At 49.2% G+C, this 13,662-nt stretch overlaps 6 protein-coding genes across 6 annotated transcripts; 1 reads left to right on the top strand and 5 right to left on the bottom strand.

Annotated features, from left to right (window-relative positions):
• Positions 1-512: 512 nt before the first annotated feature.
• On the bottom strand, positions 513-2,341 carry N7516_008343 (MFS transporter; the record flags this gene model as incomplete). Its single annotated transcript, XM_057221062.1, has 4 exons — positions 513-1,358; positions 1,407-1,830; positions 1,892-1,913; positions 1,990-2,341. 4 exons carry the CDS (start codon positions 2,339-2,341, stop codon positions 513-515), a joined length of 1,644 nt encoding a protein of 547 aa, XP_057071334.1.
• Positions 2,342-3,109: 768 nt separating this feature from the next.
• On the bottom strand, positions 3,110-5,553 carry N7516_008342 (TTC39/IML2 family protein; the record flags this gene model as incomplete). Its single annotated transcript, XM_057221061.1, has 6 exons — positions 3,110-3,946; positions 4,001-5,055; positions 5,106-5,172; positions 5,245-5,321; positions 5,381-5,398; positions 5,478-5,553. 6 exons carry the CDS (start codon positions 5,551-5,553, stop codon positions 3,110-3,112), a joined length of 2,130 nt encoding a protein of 709 aa, XP_057071333.1.
• A 651-nt stretch (positions 5,554-6,204) lies between these two features.
• Positions 6,205-6,733, top strand: N7516_008341 (proteasome regulatory particle lid subunit SEM1; the record flags this gene model as incomplete). Its single annotated transcript, XM_057221060.1, has 3 exons — positions 6,205-6,313; positions 6,374-6,494; positions 6,700-6,733. 3 exons carry the CDS (start codon positions 6,205-6,207, stop codon positions 6,731-6,733), a joined length of 264 nt encoding a protein of 87 aa, XP_057071332.1.
• Positions 6,734-7,402: 669 nt separating this feature from the next.
• pgkA (phosphoglycerate kinase pgkA) lies at positions 7,403-8,780 on the bottom strand (the record flags this gene model as incomplete). Its single annotated transcript, XM_057221059.1, has 3 exons — positions 7,403-8,169; positions 8,235-8,655; positions 8,715-8,780. 3 exons carry the CDS (start codon positions 8,778-8,780, stop codon positions 7,403-7,405), a joined length of 1,254 nt encoding a protein of 417 aa, XP_057071331.1.
• A 739-nt stretch (positions 8,781-9,519) lies between these two features.
• On the bottom strand, positions 9,520-10,619 carry N7516_008339 (Mpv17/PMP22 family protein; the record flags this gene model as incomplete). Its single annotated transcript, XM_057221058.1, has 6 exons — positions 9,520-9,609; positions 9,667-9,833; positions 9,891-10,227; positions 10,291-10,316; positions 10,376-10,466; positions 10,554-10,619. The coding sequence occupies 6 exons, from the start codon at positions 10,617-10,619 to the stop codon at positions 9,535-9,537; spliced, it is 762 nt and encodes a 253-aa protein (XP_057071330.1). The 3' UTR covers positions 9,520-9,534.
• A 1,032-nt stretch (positions 10,620-11,651) lies between these two features.
• N7516_008338 (TRAPP trafficking subunit Trs65 domain-containing protein) lies at positions 11,652-13,557 on the bottom strand (the record flags this gene model as incomplete). The annotated part of the gene is made up of 5 exons (XM_057221057.1): positions 11,652-11,820; positions 11,883-12,221; positions 12,248-12,992; positions 13,054-13,326; positions 13,383-13,557. The coding sequence occupies 5 exons, from the start codon at positions 13,555-13,557 to the stop codon at positions 11,652-11,654; spliced, it is 1,701 nt and encodes a 566-aa protein (XP_057071329.1).
• Between the last annotated feature and the right edge of the window lie 105 nt (positions 13,558-13,662).

Raw genomic sequence — 13,662 nt, 5'->3', positions numbered from 1 at the left:
AAAGAAAATACCCCAAAAAGAAAATCTCGTTGTCGTTTCTTACGTCTCCATGTTCATGTTCCACGTTTTGTATTCTTGGTGTCTTCATCATATTCTATGGCTTTGGCATTTTGCCCTCTGGATTGGGTACATATGGCATTCAATCGTCTTTACCCACTGTATTCTCTCATTACCTCTTTCTTCCTGTCTACTATCTACTTTGTTATTTTTCTGCTGGCGACTTCTTTGTTATACTCTAATATGCGGAAACTTGTCTATTGAATATTCCACCCCGTAGAAAAGTAGGAAAGTAGAACTTGTAGACCACGTAGTGATATAATAAACTTGTATAAAACAACAGGAGTGAATCTGAGATGGCTGAAACTCGGAGGGTATCAAATGCAAGGGATGGACATCCCACAATGAGCAACCACGTTGCGATTAAATGCGAGTAAATGTGCGCAGAACCCAGCTAATATTAAACAGCACAACATATACAATAAAACCATGTAAATCAATCATTCCGCGTAATTTTAAACAGAATCTCGAGACCACGTCCCACGTGCTCGGATCCTCTTGCCGAACTTGTAGAACAGATATGGAATGGGGATGAGGGCAACGGAAATGAAGCCCAGCACGCTAGCAGCCCACGGAACACCAAGATTATGGAACATGGCGCTTGTGAAGAGCGGGAAACAGCCCGCGAACATGGAGCGCAGGAAAGTGTTTGCAGCGATGGCGCTGGCAGCGTATTTCTGGAAGGTATCAATGAGGTAGTTGAGAGCTGCCTGGAAGATGGTGAAAAAGCCAAAGCCCATCATGACTGCACCGATATTCGGGCAGATCCAGTGGAAATTCTTCGGACTTGTCCAACCGAAGACGAACAAGCCAGCAGCGAAAATTACAGAGCCGATCATCATGGGCGGGAGTCGAGCTTCGGGGATGGCACGGTTGTTATTTGCTTTGAAGCGCTTTAGGTAGAATTTCTGGTTGGCGAGGTTGATACCTCCGCCGATTAGGATGCCGACTAGGTAGGCGAGGAAGGGGAGGGCGCCAACCACTTGGTTCCAGCCGCGGATTTCCTGGAAGACAATTGGGAAGGCTGCTAGACTGAGATAGAGGATACCGTAGACGAATGATGCGTAGAGGGCGACAAGGAAGCAGATTGGGGTTGCGAGGAGTTGGAAAGGACGGATGAGGTACTTGTTGCCTATTTCTTTGAGAGTCACATCCCACTCTTCATGGCGTGCATGGAGGGCCCAGTTGCCGCTTTCGAAGCGCAGTCGTTGCGCCTTGTACACCAGTAGAACTGGTGGATAGCTCTCGTCGACAAAGACGATGTCCATAATTAGGAAGAACATCATCATGATACCAGTGATCTAGTAGATATTAGCATAGTTTCAACCTCAGAGACATAGAAAACTTACATATTCAGTCCAGCGCCATCCTAGATCGCTCTGGACGATGGCACCACCCGCGATGGGTCCAATTACAGGCCCGCCCACAACAGCCATAGCATAGCCAACAATAGCAGCTCCACGCTGTTCGGGGGTCCAGATATCACCCAGGACTCCGCCGGTGTTAGTCACAGGGGCGGAGCCGAAGAAGCCCGTGAAGAATCTAGTGATCATGATAGTCTGCACATCCTTTGCGGTGGCAGTTGCGAACGAAAAGATGGCCGCCAGAAAGTATGGCGGTAAAACTGCTGTCTTGCGTCCATAGAGCTCAGAGAGAGGTGCCCAGAGCAAGGGCCCCAATCCGAGGCCGAACAAGAGTAATGAGGTGCCGAGTGTAGCGACCTCACTGGAGATGCCGAACTCCTCACTAATCTGCGCCTGGCCCGTCGAGTAACTAACATTGTAGTTAGTTTAATAAATTTCTAAACCGTCAAGCAAGCAAAAAATGCACATACATTGAACTCGCCCACGTCGCACCTACAATTTGATACCGGCGATTAGCGTTGTTCTCCATGATTCATCATCATTTTCCTGACATTGCCTGCGGACATACCCATAGTAGTTAATCCATACAACACGGTAGTGATAGCCTTCTTCCTGAAACTCCAGTTCAATGGTCTGTACGGATCATCCGGTCCGTCGAAATCCACGATAACATCGGGACTTGTCTTGGTTTGGGTGAGTGGATGATTGAATTTGGCCGTCTGGCCGGGCTCTCGACTCCGAATGCGCGAGACTATTGATTGTGTGCGCTGTTCAAAGGCCGAATACCCCGATGCCGCTGTACTTTGCTTTTCCAATCTTGCGGTTTCACCCGCCGGGCCATCGCTGCGATGCGGTTCGATAGATTCGATATCCTCACTGGATTTGCTGGCGGGATAGTCATATTCTGTCCGTTCGGCCATTATCACACATGAGTCATTGGCTGAAATGCCGTAGGCCCAGTGCTAGAGCTGGGTTAAGATGGAATATATGAGACGAGATATTATGAAGTCAACTAAATTGACGGTGGAAAAGTAAAAGTCCGCGGGGGAAAAAAAAGAATTTCGGAGATAAGAGGTTGATATGACGGAAGAGATCTCAAGCCGAGATATGCTTAGAAATTCGGAACTGTAAGGCTGAGAGATATCGGGGATTTGAAGTTATTTTATTTGCCATTCGAGATTTTTGTCGGACGTCCGATGAGACAGCCGTGTTATCCGAAAGCTACCAAGGTTACTACGGATATCAGTCCTATACCTCAGTCCCGGCATCATCATAGCAGATTTATCCGGTCCAGGGCCTATTCAGGGATGCAGGAGCTCGGCTTTATGCAGGAGCTCGGCTTTAGTAGCCATGAGGCCGAAGGGCCGACTGCTGCTATAAGACAAACGACTCCATCTGGGTCTGTCGGAGCCAATGAAATCCATGTTCAAGCAATGGTGTTCTATCTCTTGTCGACCGGGAAAACTGAACTGTAGATGTAATCTGTAGATGTAATGAAGGGTTGGAGTTGGAGTTTGAGGTTGAGTTACCCTATCACATGATATCGTCGTGCTGATGGGAAGAAGAGACCTAAAAAGAACTTCGTAAAACATCTAACCTTAACATCTACTTGTATGTTACATAAGGTATCCGGGGCAGCTATGAACTAAGAGGTGACCCAATGGTTCAAACAGACACAATAATAGCCATTAGATGGTCGGGTGCATGCTCTCCCACTTGTGAACTGCTTCAATCGCGGCAGTAACCTTGAGTCCAATACGAGCATCGAGCTCGTAGCTCTCCCAGCGAGCAGCATGTTCGAGGTATCCCTTGCACTCGGCTACCTGCTTTCGTTCAGCCTCCATGATCGTCTCTCCAGATCCTGCCGACGTTTCATCCGATGTCTTTGGGGAAGCAGTAATCCCATGCAGGCCCTGGTATGTTGGGCGCTCCATCCAGAAGTTAGCCGCCATTTCGAAATGCGCAACTGGGTGGACCCAGTCATCCTTCAGGTGGCCCTTGAACACAGACTTGTCGTGGTTCAAGACGCGAGTTTGCAGGATATTTTTCGCCTCGTGGTGTCTGTGCAGTGATCGGAAAATTGCAGCCCGGAGAAGTTCCAGGATCGCCTTTTCTTCGGTGCCCTCGCGAGACCATGTCTTGTTGCTTTTGCTTTCGCACCATTGAAGCCGGGCCAGGGACTCTTCTAGCTGCTCGTTGGTCATCCGACTGTGTCCGTTCCAGAAGAAAATCATTTCTTCGATGGGGTCAACTCCAATCGCATCCACCAGAGACACGTTCCATTCTTTGGCGCGCGCCTCCCATTTGGCAAGCTTCCGAGCCACAAAGACATCGAACGGCAGTTGTCGGGCCAAGAATTTCTTCTTCCCGGCGAATTCGGGTGCCTTCCGCATGTACACAGTGGCTTTCTTAGCATGTTCCTCGGCAAGCTTTGGGTCGTCGAGGGATTGCCGGTACAGGGCAACATGGCACGATCCGGCGATGTAGTAATACAATGAACGAGACCACGAGTTGAGGTCCACGCACTGAAAGAATTAGCTTGATGGTTCAAAACTCTCTGAAAAAAGAAATAGTCTTACCTCCAGGAATGCTTCAGCGCAGACATCGTATTTATGGAGGAACAGTGCGTTCAAGCTCTTTTCGAACACGCATAGCGCCTCGACCTGTTTGAGCGGGCTCTTCTTGTCCGTGGACAACAGTTCCAGAGCCCTTCCCAGCTCCTTATTCGCGCCTAACATGCGCGATTCTTCGATCACCCAAAGTTGACTGTTAGGGAACCGAGACCGCATCTCCGCTAGCAGCGCAGCCAGCCTCTCCTGCGGATATCCCTCGACGTCGGTTTCGCCAGGTGTTGGGTCGGGCATGATATCGCAGTAGCGGACAAAGCCATTGTAATATCCTAGCAGTGCCAAGGCAGCCATGGCACCGATGAAGTTGTGGAACTTGCTAGCTTGCCAGAGCATTCTCAGTCCTCGCTGCTTGTCGCCGTGGAAGCCAATGACGGAAAGAAGCTTGTTGAATGATGGTGGGACCATGGAGATCAGTAGAAGAAGAATACCAAAGCAGAAGTTGACACCAGAGTGCACAAAAATATCAATTTCATTCTTGAAGATGTCGGAGTCGGGGTCGTGGTGGATATGCTTTGCAGGTGTGGAAGTGCCCGTTGAGGTATCTGGAGACACCCCTCGGGGAGAGATAGCCGGTCCATTCATTGACGAATTCACCTCGGCTTCCTTGGCGGTAGCCACTTTTGTACCGTCTTTCGATAAGAGACTGGACGATTCCGACTTTGTGTCTGGGCATGCAGCGCTCGAGGTTGAGAGGTCACTCATGCTGGGCAGTAGAGATTTGTGTACATTCCTCTGCTCCATGAACCTATCTTCCATCTTCATGATGGCATCTAGAGCGATGTAAGCCTTTCTCAGCCGATAGAATGCTTTGAGGCTTTCTGTCAGGCTTTCATTCAGCACCCCGACCACCGCATTCATCAATTGGGCGATTGCTTGGCACAGCGCATATTCGGTGCCGGCAGCATAGATATCGGAGTGAAAAGCATTGGGTGCTTGTGCGTTTTGCTGGGACCGGGTTTGATCGTTGGCCGCGTTGGTTTCTGCTTCATAAAGGCGTTCGGATGCTGCGGGATTGTCAGAAACAGTGGATTTAGAAGATAAAAAGAGCATGGACCTTGTCGCATAATCTCCTGCTCAAAGCCTAACGTTGCCCGGACGAATGCAACCACGCCTTTACCCAACTACACGATCGAGAGTCAGCATCGTTCTTCGAGGTCTGTGTTACGTCATATCTCATAGTGACGATCACTCACATTGTGAAAAGACGAAGTGCCCGTGGAGAGACCACTCTCCGCACCGTCAACATCATCATCGAGAATCCGCGTTGCCGCTAGATGGGCATGGTATTAGTCAGTGCCCACAGGTCGGACATTCCCCCATTGGACATACCTGTCATTGCCTCGTGCACTAGCTCAGAATATCACGGTCAGTCAGCATGCAATAAACAACCACTATTGGCTTCGCTAGAGTATAAGGCACCACTCACAGTCTTTCAACTCAACGACGGAGTCCACAGCCCCCGCTGGCTTTTTGCCATACAACCAGGACCCGACTCGCAACATAGCGAAAACCGCTGGCAGTGAGTATGAAGAATGGATCTTTCAATGGGGACACAATCAACAATGGTCTCAGGTCAGATCAATGCGATCAAGCCGAAAAGAGAGAGCGCCGGATCGGGAAGAATGTCAATATGTCAACTGTGCGATGGCAGACACACGATGGACGAGAACATCACTCATGTGAGAGAGCAACAAAGAGAAAAGGGAAAACGCAAAGAAAGAAGTGGAGAGGGGAAGAAGGAAGGTCGAGGGGGGGAGGGGCGAGAAGTAATATAACAACACGTCTTAGGCTGAGGCTCTCTCTTCCCATGGTTTCTTTTCGCCGGCACCTCCGCGCGTGCCTATTCCTTTTATAGAAGGTCAAGTCCAACATTAATCTGATTGTTATAGACTTATTGTATTGGATATTACAGAGTACTCTCTTCTATTTTCTTCTTCAATATCTCTATTCTATTCATCATTTCTTTTTATTTAAATCCCCACCACTGTATCTGTTTTCCAACAGTTGTCTCCCAACTACATCATCGTTATCGCCTTATCGCGGTCTTACTAAGTCAAACCTCCGACCTCCGACCTCAAAGCTGCCACATCCACGTCCAACATCTCCACCTATCTATCTACCTTTGATCCTCCCGGTCTATCACATCTACTACAATGTCAAACCCAACTACCCAGAAGGCCGATCACACAGAGCAGGCCCCGCCACAAGCCAAGCCCCAAGTCCTAGAGGAAGATGACGAGTTTGAGGATTTCCCCGTTGAAGGTATCGACCAAACACTCAAGCTCCTCCCTGGAGCAACGAAGCTAACTCGACGATATCCAGACTGGCCTCAAGAAGAAGCCGAGCAGACCAATGGCTCGACAGCAAATGACGGTAGCGAGCACCTGTGGGAAGAGAGCTGGGATGATGATGATGCGGCGGAGGACTTCTCCAAGCAGCTCCAGTGAGTTCGACTTTCCCTATACTCCCATTCACATTCACTTCCCTACACTTCGAATCCCCTTTATGCCACATTCCTCGTCTTCAAATTCTCTTTGATTTCATATCTACACCGCCACCGACGCTCGCACCCCCGATCCCACATCCCCGCCACAGCTGTCAGCTTCCCCTCCTTCACCGCACCCACTAACATGCATCACCTCATCCAGGGAAGAATTGAAGAAAGTCGAAGCATCGGCTTAGACCAGACGAAACCGAACAAGCGCACCAAAAAGAGATAACCCCCGCGTCGGGTTTCGGGATGGGTTCATTATCGAGTTGGCTGGCCATTTCATCTCGCACACTATACCCCCCTGTCTTTGGAACCAATGGGAGGATTCAGAAACCATAATTGCCGCATGCATTTGTCGGGAGCTTGTTAGGGAGGAAATGAGACACGGTTCTTTTTGACTTTTTTACGATTCATTACTCGGAGCGCAGATCTTGCTTTCGGGATCACTATCATGATGTTCTCTTTGATGTTTCACCAATATCAAAGCTTCTCATTCTGCCCAAGTCTAAACTGGTATTTTGTAGGAGGGGATGAACGGAAGTATCAGTCGAAGTTGGATTGGCACGGTCGAACTCGGTGTACATGCCACTGGCGCTGCTATCCTATTCGTAGGGATCTCCTCTCGTCTATACATGGCAATTGACCTCGAGAGATCTCTGGATGTCTCGACTTAAAGCTTCGGTTTCGTACCTAGGCACAACACTTAGTTATCCGATCTAAGAGCACAATGGAGGTCTTTTAAAATAAAAATGTGTTTGTAATTATAGGAAATTCATTGGCTGTGTACATTACAGTTTCATAAACATGCGGGACGAAAGAAAAGCCGATGTAGACTCTCTTCGCCGACTATTTTTCATCATTTACTTACTGGACAGGGCAGCAACACCGGGCAGCTCCTTGCCCTCGAGAAGCTCGAGCGAAGCACCGCCACCAGTCGAGACGTGGGAGATCTTGTCCTCCACCTTGTACTTCGCGGCCACGGTAGCGGTATCACCACCACCGATGATGACGATGGAGCCGGACTCGGCAGCCTTGACAGCGGCATCGAGGGTAGCCTCGGTGGCGCTGGCGAAGGGCTTAAGCTCGAAGACACCGGGGGGACCGTTCCAGAGGATGGTCTTGGCCTCAGCGATGGTCTTCTGGTAAAGCTTGACACTCTCGGGGCCAACATCCAGACCCATGTAGCCGTCGGGGATACCGGTGGCGTCGGTAGCGGCACCAACGGTGGCATCGGCGGAGAACTTATCGGCGGTGACGTAGTCAACGGGGAGGACGATCTCGACATTGTACTTCTTGGCCTTCTCGACGATCTCACCGACGATCTTGCTGCCGGCCTCGTCGAAGAGACTGTTTCCGATCTTGACGTTCTCAAGAGTCTTCTTGAAGGTGAAGGCCATTCCACCGGTGATGATGAGGCTGTTAACCTTGGGCAGAAGGTTGTCGATCAGCTGGATCTTGTCAGACACCTTCGCACCGCCGAGGATGGCGAGGAAGGGACGGGCAGGGCTCTCAAGAGCCTTGGCGAAGTACTCCAGCTCCTTCTTCACGAGGAAACCGGCGGCCTTCTGGGGGAGGTCCACGCCGACCATGGAGCTGTGACCGCGGTGTGCGGTACCGAAAGCATCGTCTGAAATAGATGTTAGAAATAGGAGAACGACAGGGAAATCGGAACGTTATCGTGGGGTTACATACTGACGTAAACGTCACCGAGGGCAGTGAGGCCCTTGCGGAACGCATCAACATCGGCCTTGTCGGCCTTGACCTTCTTGCCCTCGGCATCCTTGGAGCTGCCCTCCTCCTCAGCGTGGAAACGCAGGTTCTCAAGCAGAATGACCTGGCCATCGGAAGCCTTGTTCACGGTCTCCTCAGTCTGGGGGCCAACGCAGTCCTCAGTGAAGGTGACGCTCTTGCTGAGAAGCTTCTCAAGCACGGGAACAACGGGCTTCAGGCTGTACTTGGGGTTGACCTTGCCATCGGGGCGGCCGAGGTGGGACATGAGGACAACGGCCTTGGCACCGTTGTCGATAGCATACTTGATGGTGGGCAGAGCACCGACGATACGCTGGGGGTTGGTAACGTTCTTGTTCTCATCGAGAGGGACATTGAAGTCAACCTGTTTCAATCATCGGTTAGGGGCTGCGAGTAATGAAGCTCAATTGACTGGGACCTTACCCGGATCAAGACACGCTTGCCCTTGAGGTCGACATCAGTAACGGGGAGCTTGTTAGAGAGAGACATTATAGGTGGTTGATGGTATGACAAAGGGACAAGAAGCAAGAAAAGGGATAGAAGTAGGAGAAAGAACTAATCAGGCCACGGTGAGTCGCGATCAGTCGAGAGTGGAGGGGTCAGTTCTGGTGGGGCAGGCCGGTGAAGAGGTCGCACCCGTAGCAACCTGGGTACTTACATATAAAGTACTTGACCTCTCGAGGTACTTGCACCAGGTATGAATTAATTCATGTTTCCTAAGTATCTATATAAAATTGGTACCTCAATTGCCCGTACCCGACTATCCCCGGAGAAGTGATCGGGCTGACGCGGGATTGATGTCAGAGCTGCTTGTTGATACGGGGAAGGCCGGGCCATAAAAGAGGACTAAAGGTCCTCTTTAGCCTCGGAGTCGGGCATTTCTGGGAAGATTACCTCTACAGATGGAAATGCCATTAGCCGCTACATGCTTGGATCTTTTCCGAATCTCATGTGAAGCTCCGAGGTTGAAAAGCTAAATAGCTGAAAAGCGAAATTTTTCTTGAAGCATCCAAAGTCAAATCACCGAAATTGTTAATAAAAACCCCGAGTTGGTATTCCCAAATGTGTAAAATCCGACCTTTTGAAATGCAACCCTTGCGGGCAAATACTAGAACCATGTACATCAAAGCTAGACTGATCAACCGGAACGCCCGAATAATTTGGCAAAAGAAAGAGTGCAATTTATAGCCTGTGTAGCCTGTGTAGCCTGAATCGTTATCATGATAAACGCGTTGAATAGCGTTCAATTAGCCTCCTCGGAGGAGTTAGTCAGAGAAAGGTATGCGGTCCACGCAATACCAATGGTTGAGACGAATGGCTGGGTTAGGAAGTTAGCATGGGTCCCATCTTAATGAGGTGAACATGGGAGACTCACAATCTGGAACTGAATGGGAATGACCCGGAAGTTTAGAATCTGCACTGCCGGCCAGAGCACAAAGTTGGCCTTCAGGGTTGGCAGGTAGACATCACGGAACTTGTGTGTCAATGCCCTTCTACCACCACCCTCGGCGATCGTCATGTAGGTAAAAAAGCACGCCAGACCTAGAATAAATCAGTCCAGTCCAAAAACATCCCAAAGTAGCTAGAGGTGGAACATACCAAATGGCGCAAAAATGAACTGGTCAAAAGCGACACGCTTGAAAGCTGGAGCCGTTGGATTCTTCTTGGTGAGCGGGAATGCCCTGGACAAGAATCCGAACCACTGGAACTGCACCGGCGCCATAAAAAAGCCATAAGCCATGAATCTTGTCAGACGCTCGAAATCGAAAGGCGGAACCGAGCTCCGGACATATCCCAGTTCCCCCACAGCAGGGGTCTTGTACTTGTCAATGTCGGGGATCTCTATTGAAAGGAAGTCGTCCCCGCTTGTCTGAGGCCGGCGGGTCCGGAAGGCCGTAATCAGCTGCGCAACGGTATCGGCAACACCACCAAGCACCTATAACATCCATTTGGTTAATTGTCGGTCAATAGGGTAATCTTCAATGTCGCGGGCGCTTACAGCGTTGGTGACCATCGTCGTGAGCACTATTCATAGCAGTGATGTCAGTCTATGATCCCGCGGGTACCGGCGGCAAAAGGCTTACCTGGCCTTTCAGCATAGTAGGTATTAAATTTAGCAGCGAGGCGTGCTGCTACTGCCATCTCGACGAGGAAAACTATCGTGTGCAATAAAGGCTAGAAGATAATGGCAACAGGATTAGCCGCTGTAAACAAATTGGAAGATGACAACATGCCAGGGTCAGTAAGGGGCATCAAACATACCACGCGACCGTAGATATATCTCTTATTCAGTCCATCCAGGACTTTCCGCTTCGCAGAACAGATCATGTCAGAGGATTCTAGTCACTGGAGCAGAGTGATAGGCAAGGTTTCTGGGAAGAAACCAGGTGCGCCAGTATGACGCAAAGTCCAGGAGCACCGGGGCAGTTGAAAGGCTGAGCTGAGAAGCTGGATATTAAACCCAGTTCCCAAAGGTATATGAGAAAATCGTAGATAAGAAGATATCAAAGAAAGAAGATAGTCCCTCTCCAAGTTCCCGCACTAAGTCACCTGGTCAACTACGACACCGAGTCGATTACCCCGTGATCTCCTTCCACCAATCACATTCCTTGAACTTTATTTTGCTGCCTACTACGGAGTATACAACATACGTAGTTATATATATCTACGTACTACCTAGGTAGTACTCTACAATAGTTATACATTCATTTGCTTCATAAATATGAATTCTGTAGCAGCAATGATACATAACCAACGTCAATCAGTAACAACATGATTGTATCCATTGTGATTCCGAAAGCAATATCATCTTAGCCTACTACATAACTATGGGTAACTATATAGCCGGATAGAAATAGATCTATTCTAGCTTCTTAACCCTAGGTAGTAGTACTCTAAAGTTTACCCTACAATTACGATGTGTTCCTTTTGGTCTAGCTAAAGATATATGTCAGACTGGGATATGGCCTCCCTAGGCCCTAAACAGGAACCGAGGTTTTTGTTATGGTCTAGTGGAAAAGACGCCGTATTTATTCCAACAATATATACTCTATAACTGTTACAATTTTACCCGTCTTTCAAACAGTCGTCCACGGCGTGGCGGCCCGGGGTTCAAGACCCCCATGATAGGCTACTAGATACCAGCGACCAGATAGCGAAAAGCTACTAAAGTAGATACGTGCTAGTGTAGAGTCTCGACATATAAAAGGTAGTTACCCAGGCTTAAGGTGTTGACAGCCTCGAAGAAGATCATTTCAAAAAGACACGATAAAAGAACATAGGAAAAATTATGTCAAGGACAGGCTACTTTGAAGGTAGCTATAGATTCGTGTCATATATATGTACAGTGTTAGACTGGTCTTAACCAGAGCGAGGCTGATCATCCGCCAAAATGTCCGGAAGATCTCGGATATCAGTCGTTTCGTTCGTGTTCACATCTACAAGCCGGACTGCCTCCAAATGAAGTGGGCCCGTAGCCAAAGGAAGAAGTTTGATTTCGGTCGAGTGGCAAGTTCCTGGAAGGAGAGGGCTAATAAAAACGTCAGTTTAGAGGAATAGAGAGGGAAAAAAAAACAGCAGAGAGTAGCCCACCCCACGCGAATATCCGTGCTCAAGCTGATCAGTTCCGCTTCCTGGCCAGACACACTCTTTTGCCTCGCATGAACAATATTATCGTCAGTGACCGCCTCGGCCACTTGGTCCTCCTTCCGGCTAGTAATAGATGATGATGAAGGCCGAGCAACATGACCTCGTGGGTCCACACGTTTCCGCTTGGGGATGGCGATCAAGGCAAACTTGCGAGGAACGTTTGATCGATTGACAATAAAAACATCCCAAGAGAAGACAGAACCCACTTGCACACGAACAGGTCCGGAGAAGGAAATTGTTATGCCCACATCGGTGACCGAATATGCTCGTTCTCGTAATGAGCTTCGATGGGAAGGTGTCACGCCTACTTGAGTTGATACCGATAGACTGGTAGGGCGGTTGGTCCTCTGCAGTGCTGGACTGGGCCCCCAAAAGTTGGATTTAGGGCAACTGAGAAATCAACATTGGTTTTCCACTGCATAGAAATACGTGGCTTGCAGGTATCATCCACGAGAATTATTGCCTCCAGAGATATGTCCAGCGTGCTAACCAACGCGGTAGATGATGGATTGGTCTCTGGGCCATACTCCGGTGTGAGTTTATACATTAGAGTCACGTCGTCTCGCGGACGGCAAGTAATAGGAAGGTTCAGGCCCGGGGTGTCTGACAGCGACTCAATCGTTCCCTCGGACAGGTGAAGACTTGCTTTGTCAAAAGAGACCTCGCAAGCCAGATAAGGAGTGACCTCAAAGTCAAGACTGGCCACGGTCATTGGTATAGCAGTGTAGGAACTCAGCCGAGAGTACCGAATCCTTGCACTTGCAGCGGGCACAACGCGAAAGGGATGGCCATGTTGTTGCTGGATATTGTATATCGGGTCCTCGTTATACGTTGTCGGTACAACCCTCAACAGTCTGGAAGCAGGAAGGAAAGGCTCTTTATGATTGAAGGATTTGTCGGTGGATAGAGATTGCAGCATGTTGGTCGATGCGGGCACGAGTGAGGGGAGATAGTCATCCTCCGAATCATCTTGGCGGCGAGCATCAGCCGGATTCAGACTGGCAGAGGCAATGAATAAGAGTGAGGGGTGTTGGATTCGGATACGGGGACGTCCTATCAACCTATTAGTGACGTTCAGGTTATGACACACAGCCCAAAAATTCAAACAACTCACGTAGTATAGTTTCAATATTCCATACCAAATAGACATGGTTTCCACTGCCTTCATCGCCCTCAAATTCATTGAAAACCACCAGAGGATCCTCATCTCCACTAACAATCCCCGAGAATATTATATCTCGAGTTGGCGTGAGGTTTTCACCAACTGATTCCGCTGGATCGACGGCAAAGACATCGAGCTTGACTTCGAGTCGTGGCAGGTAATGTTTCAGGATCGTTCCTGAGCAATCCGACAGTCTCAAGACGATACGGACGAACAAAAATTCATCTAATAGCTATGGATGAGTAAGATGAAACCCCTGCCGAATATTTGCGAGTCCATACCAAAGAACAATAGAGACCGTTGAGGGATTGACGAGAGAACAGAGGGGAGATCATCAGCTCCATTCTCTAGGGCCGAACTGAGGGCGGCCTCAATGTCGAATGCTGGAGCATGAGGCACAACGGTATCAAGAACGGCATGACGCAACAATTCACCCGGGATCTCCAGACCAGGCATTGCGACAACGGATGTCGCAAAGGAGTCAATAAAGTGGCTGTTTGGAGCTCAGGAGATAACCGATAAGTGTTGATACGGTAGACGGGAAGTGCCAAAGGCGCAGAA

This window comes from Penicillium verrucosum, assembly GCF_028828655.1.
Source record: "Penicillium verrucosum strain IBT 35672 chromosome Unknown utg000003l_segment0_segment0, whole genome shotgun sequence".
In the NCBI taxonomy this organism is placed as follows: Eukaryota; Fungi; Ascomycota; class Eurotiomycetes; order Eurotiales; family Aspergillaceae; genus Penicillium; species Penicillium verrucosum.
Note: the sequence above shows the minus strand (reverse complement) of the source record. Positions and strands in the feature narration are given on the sequence as shown.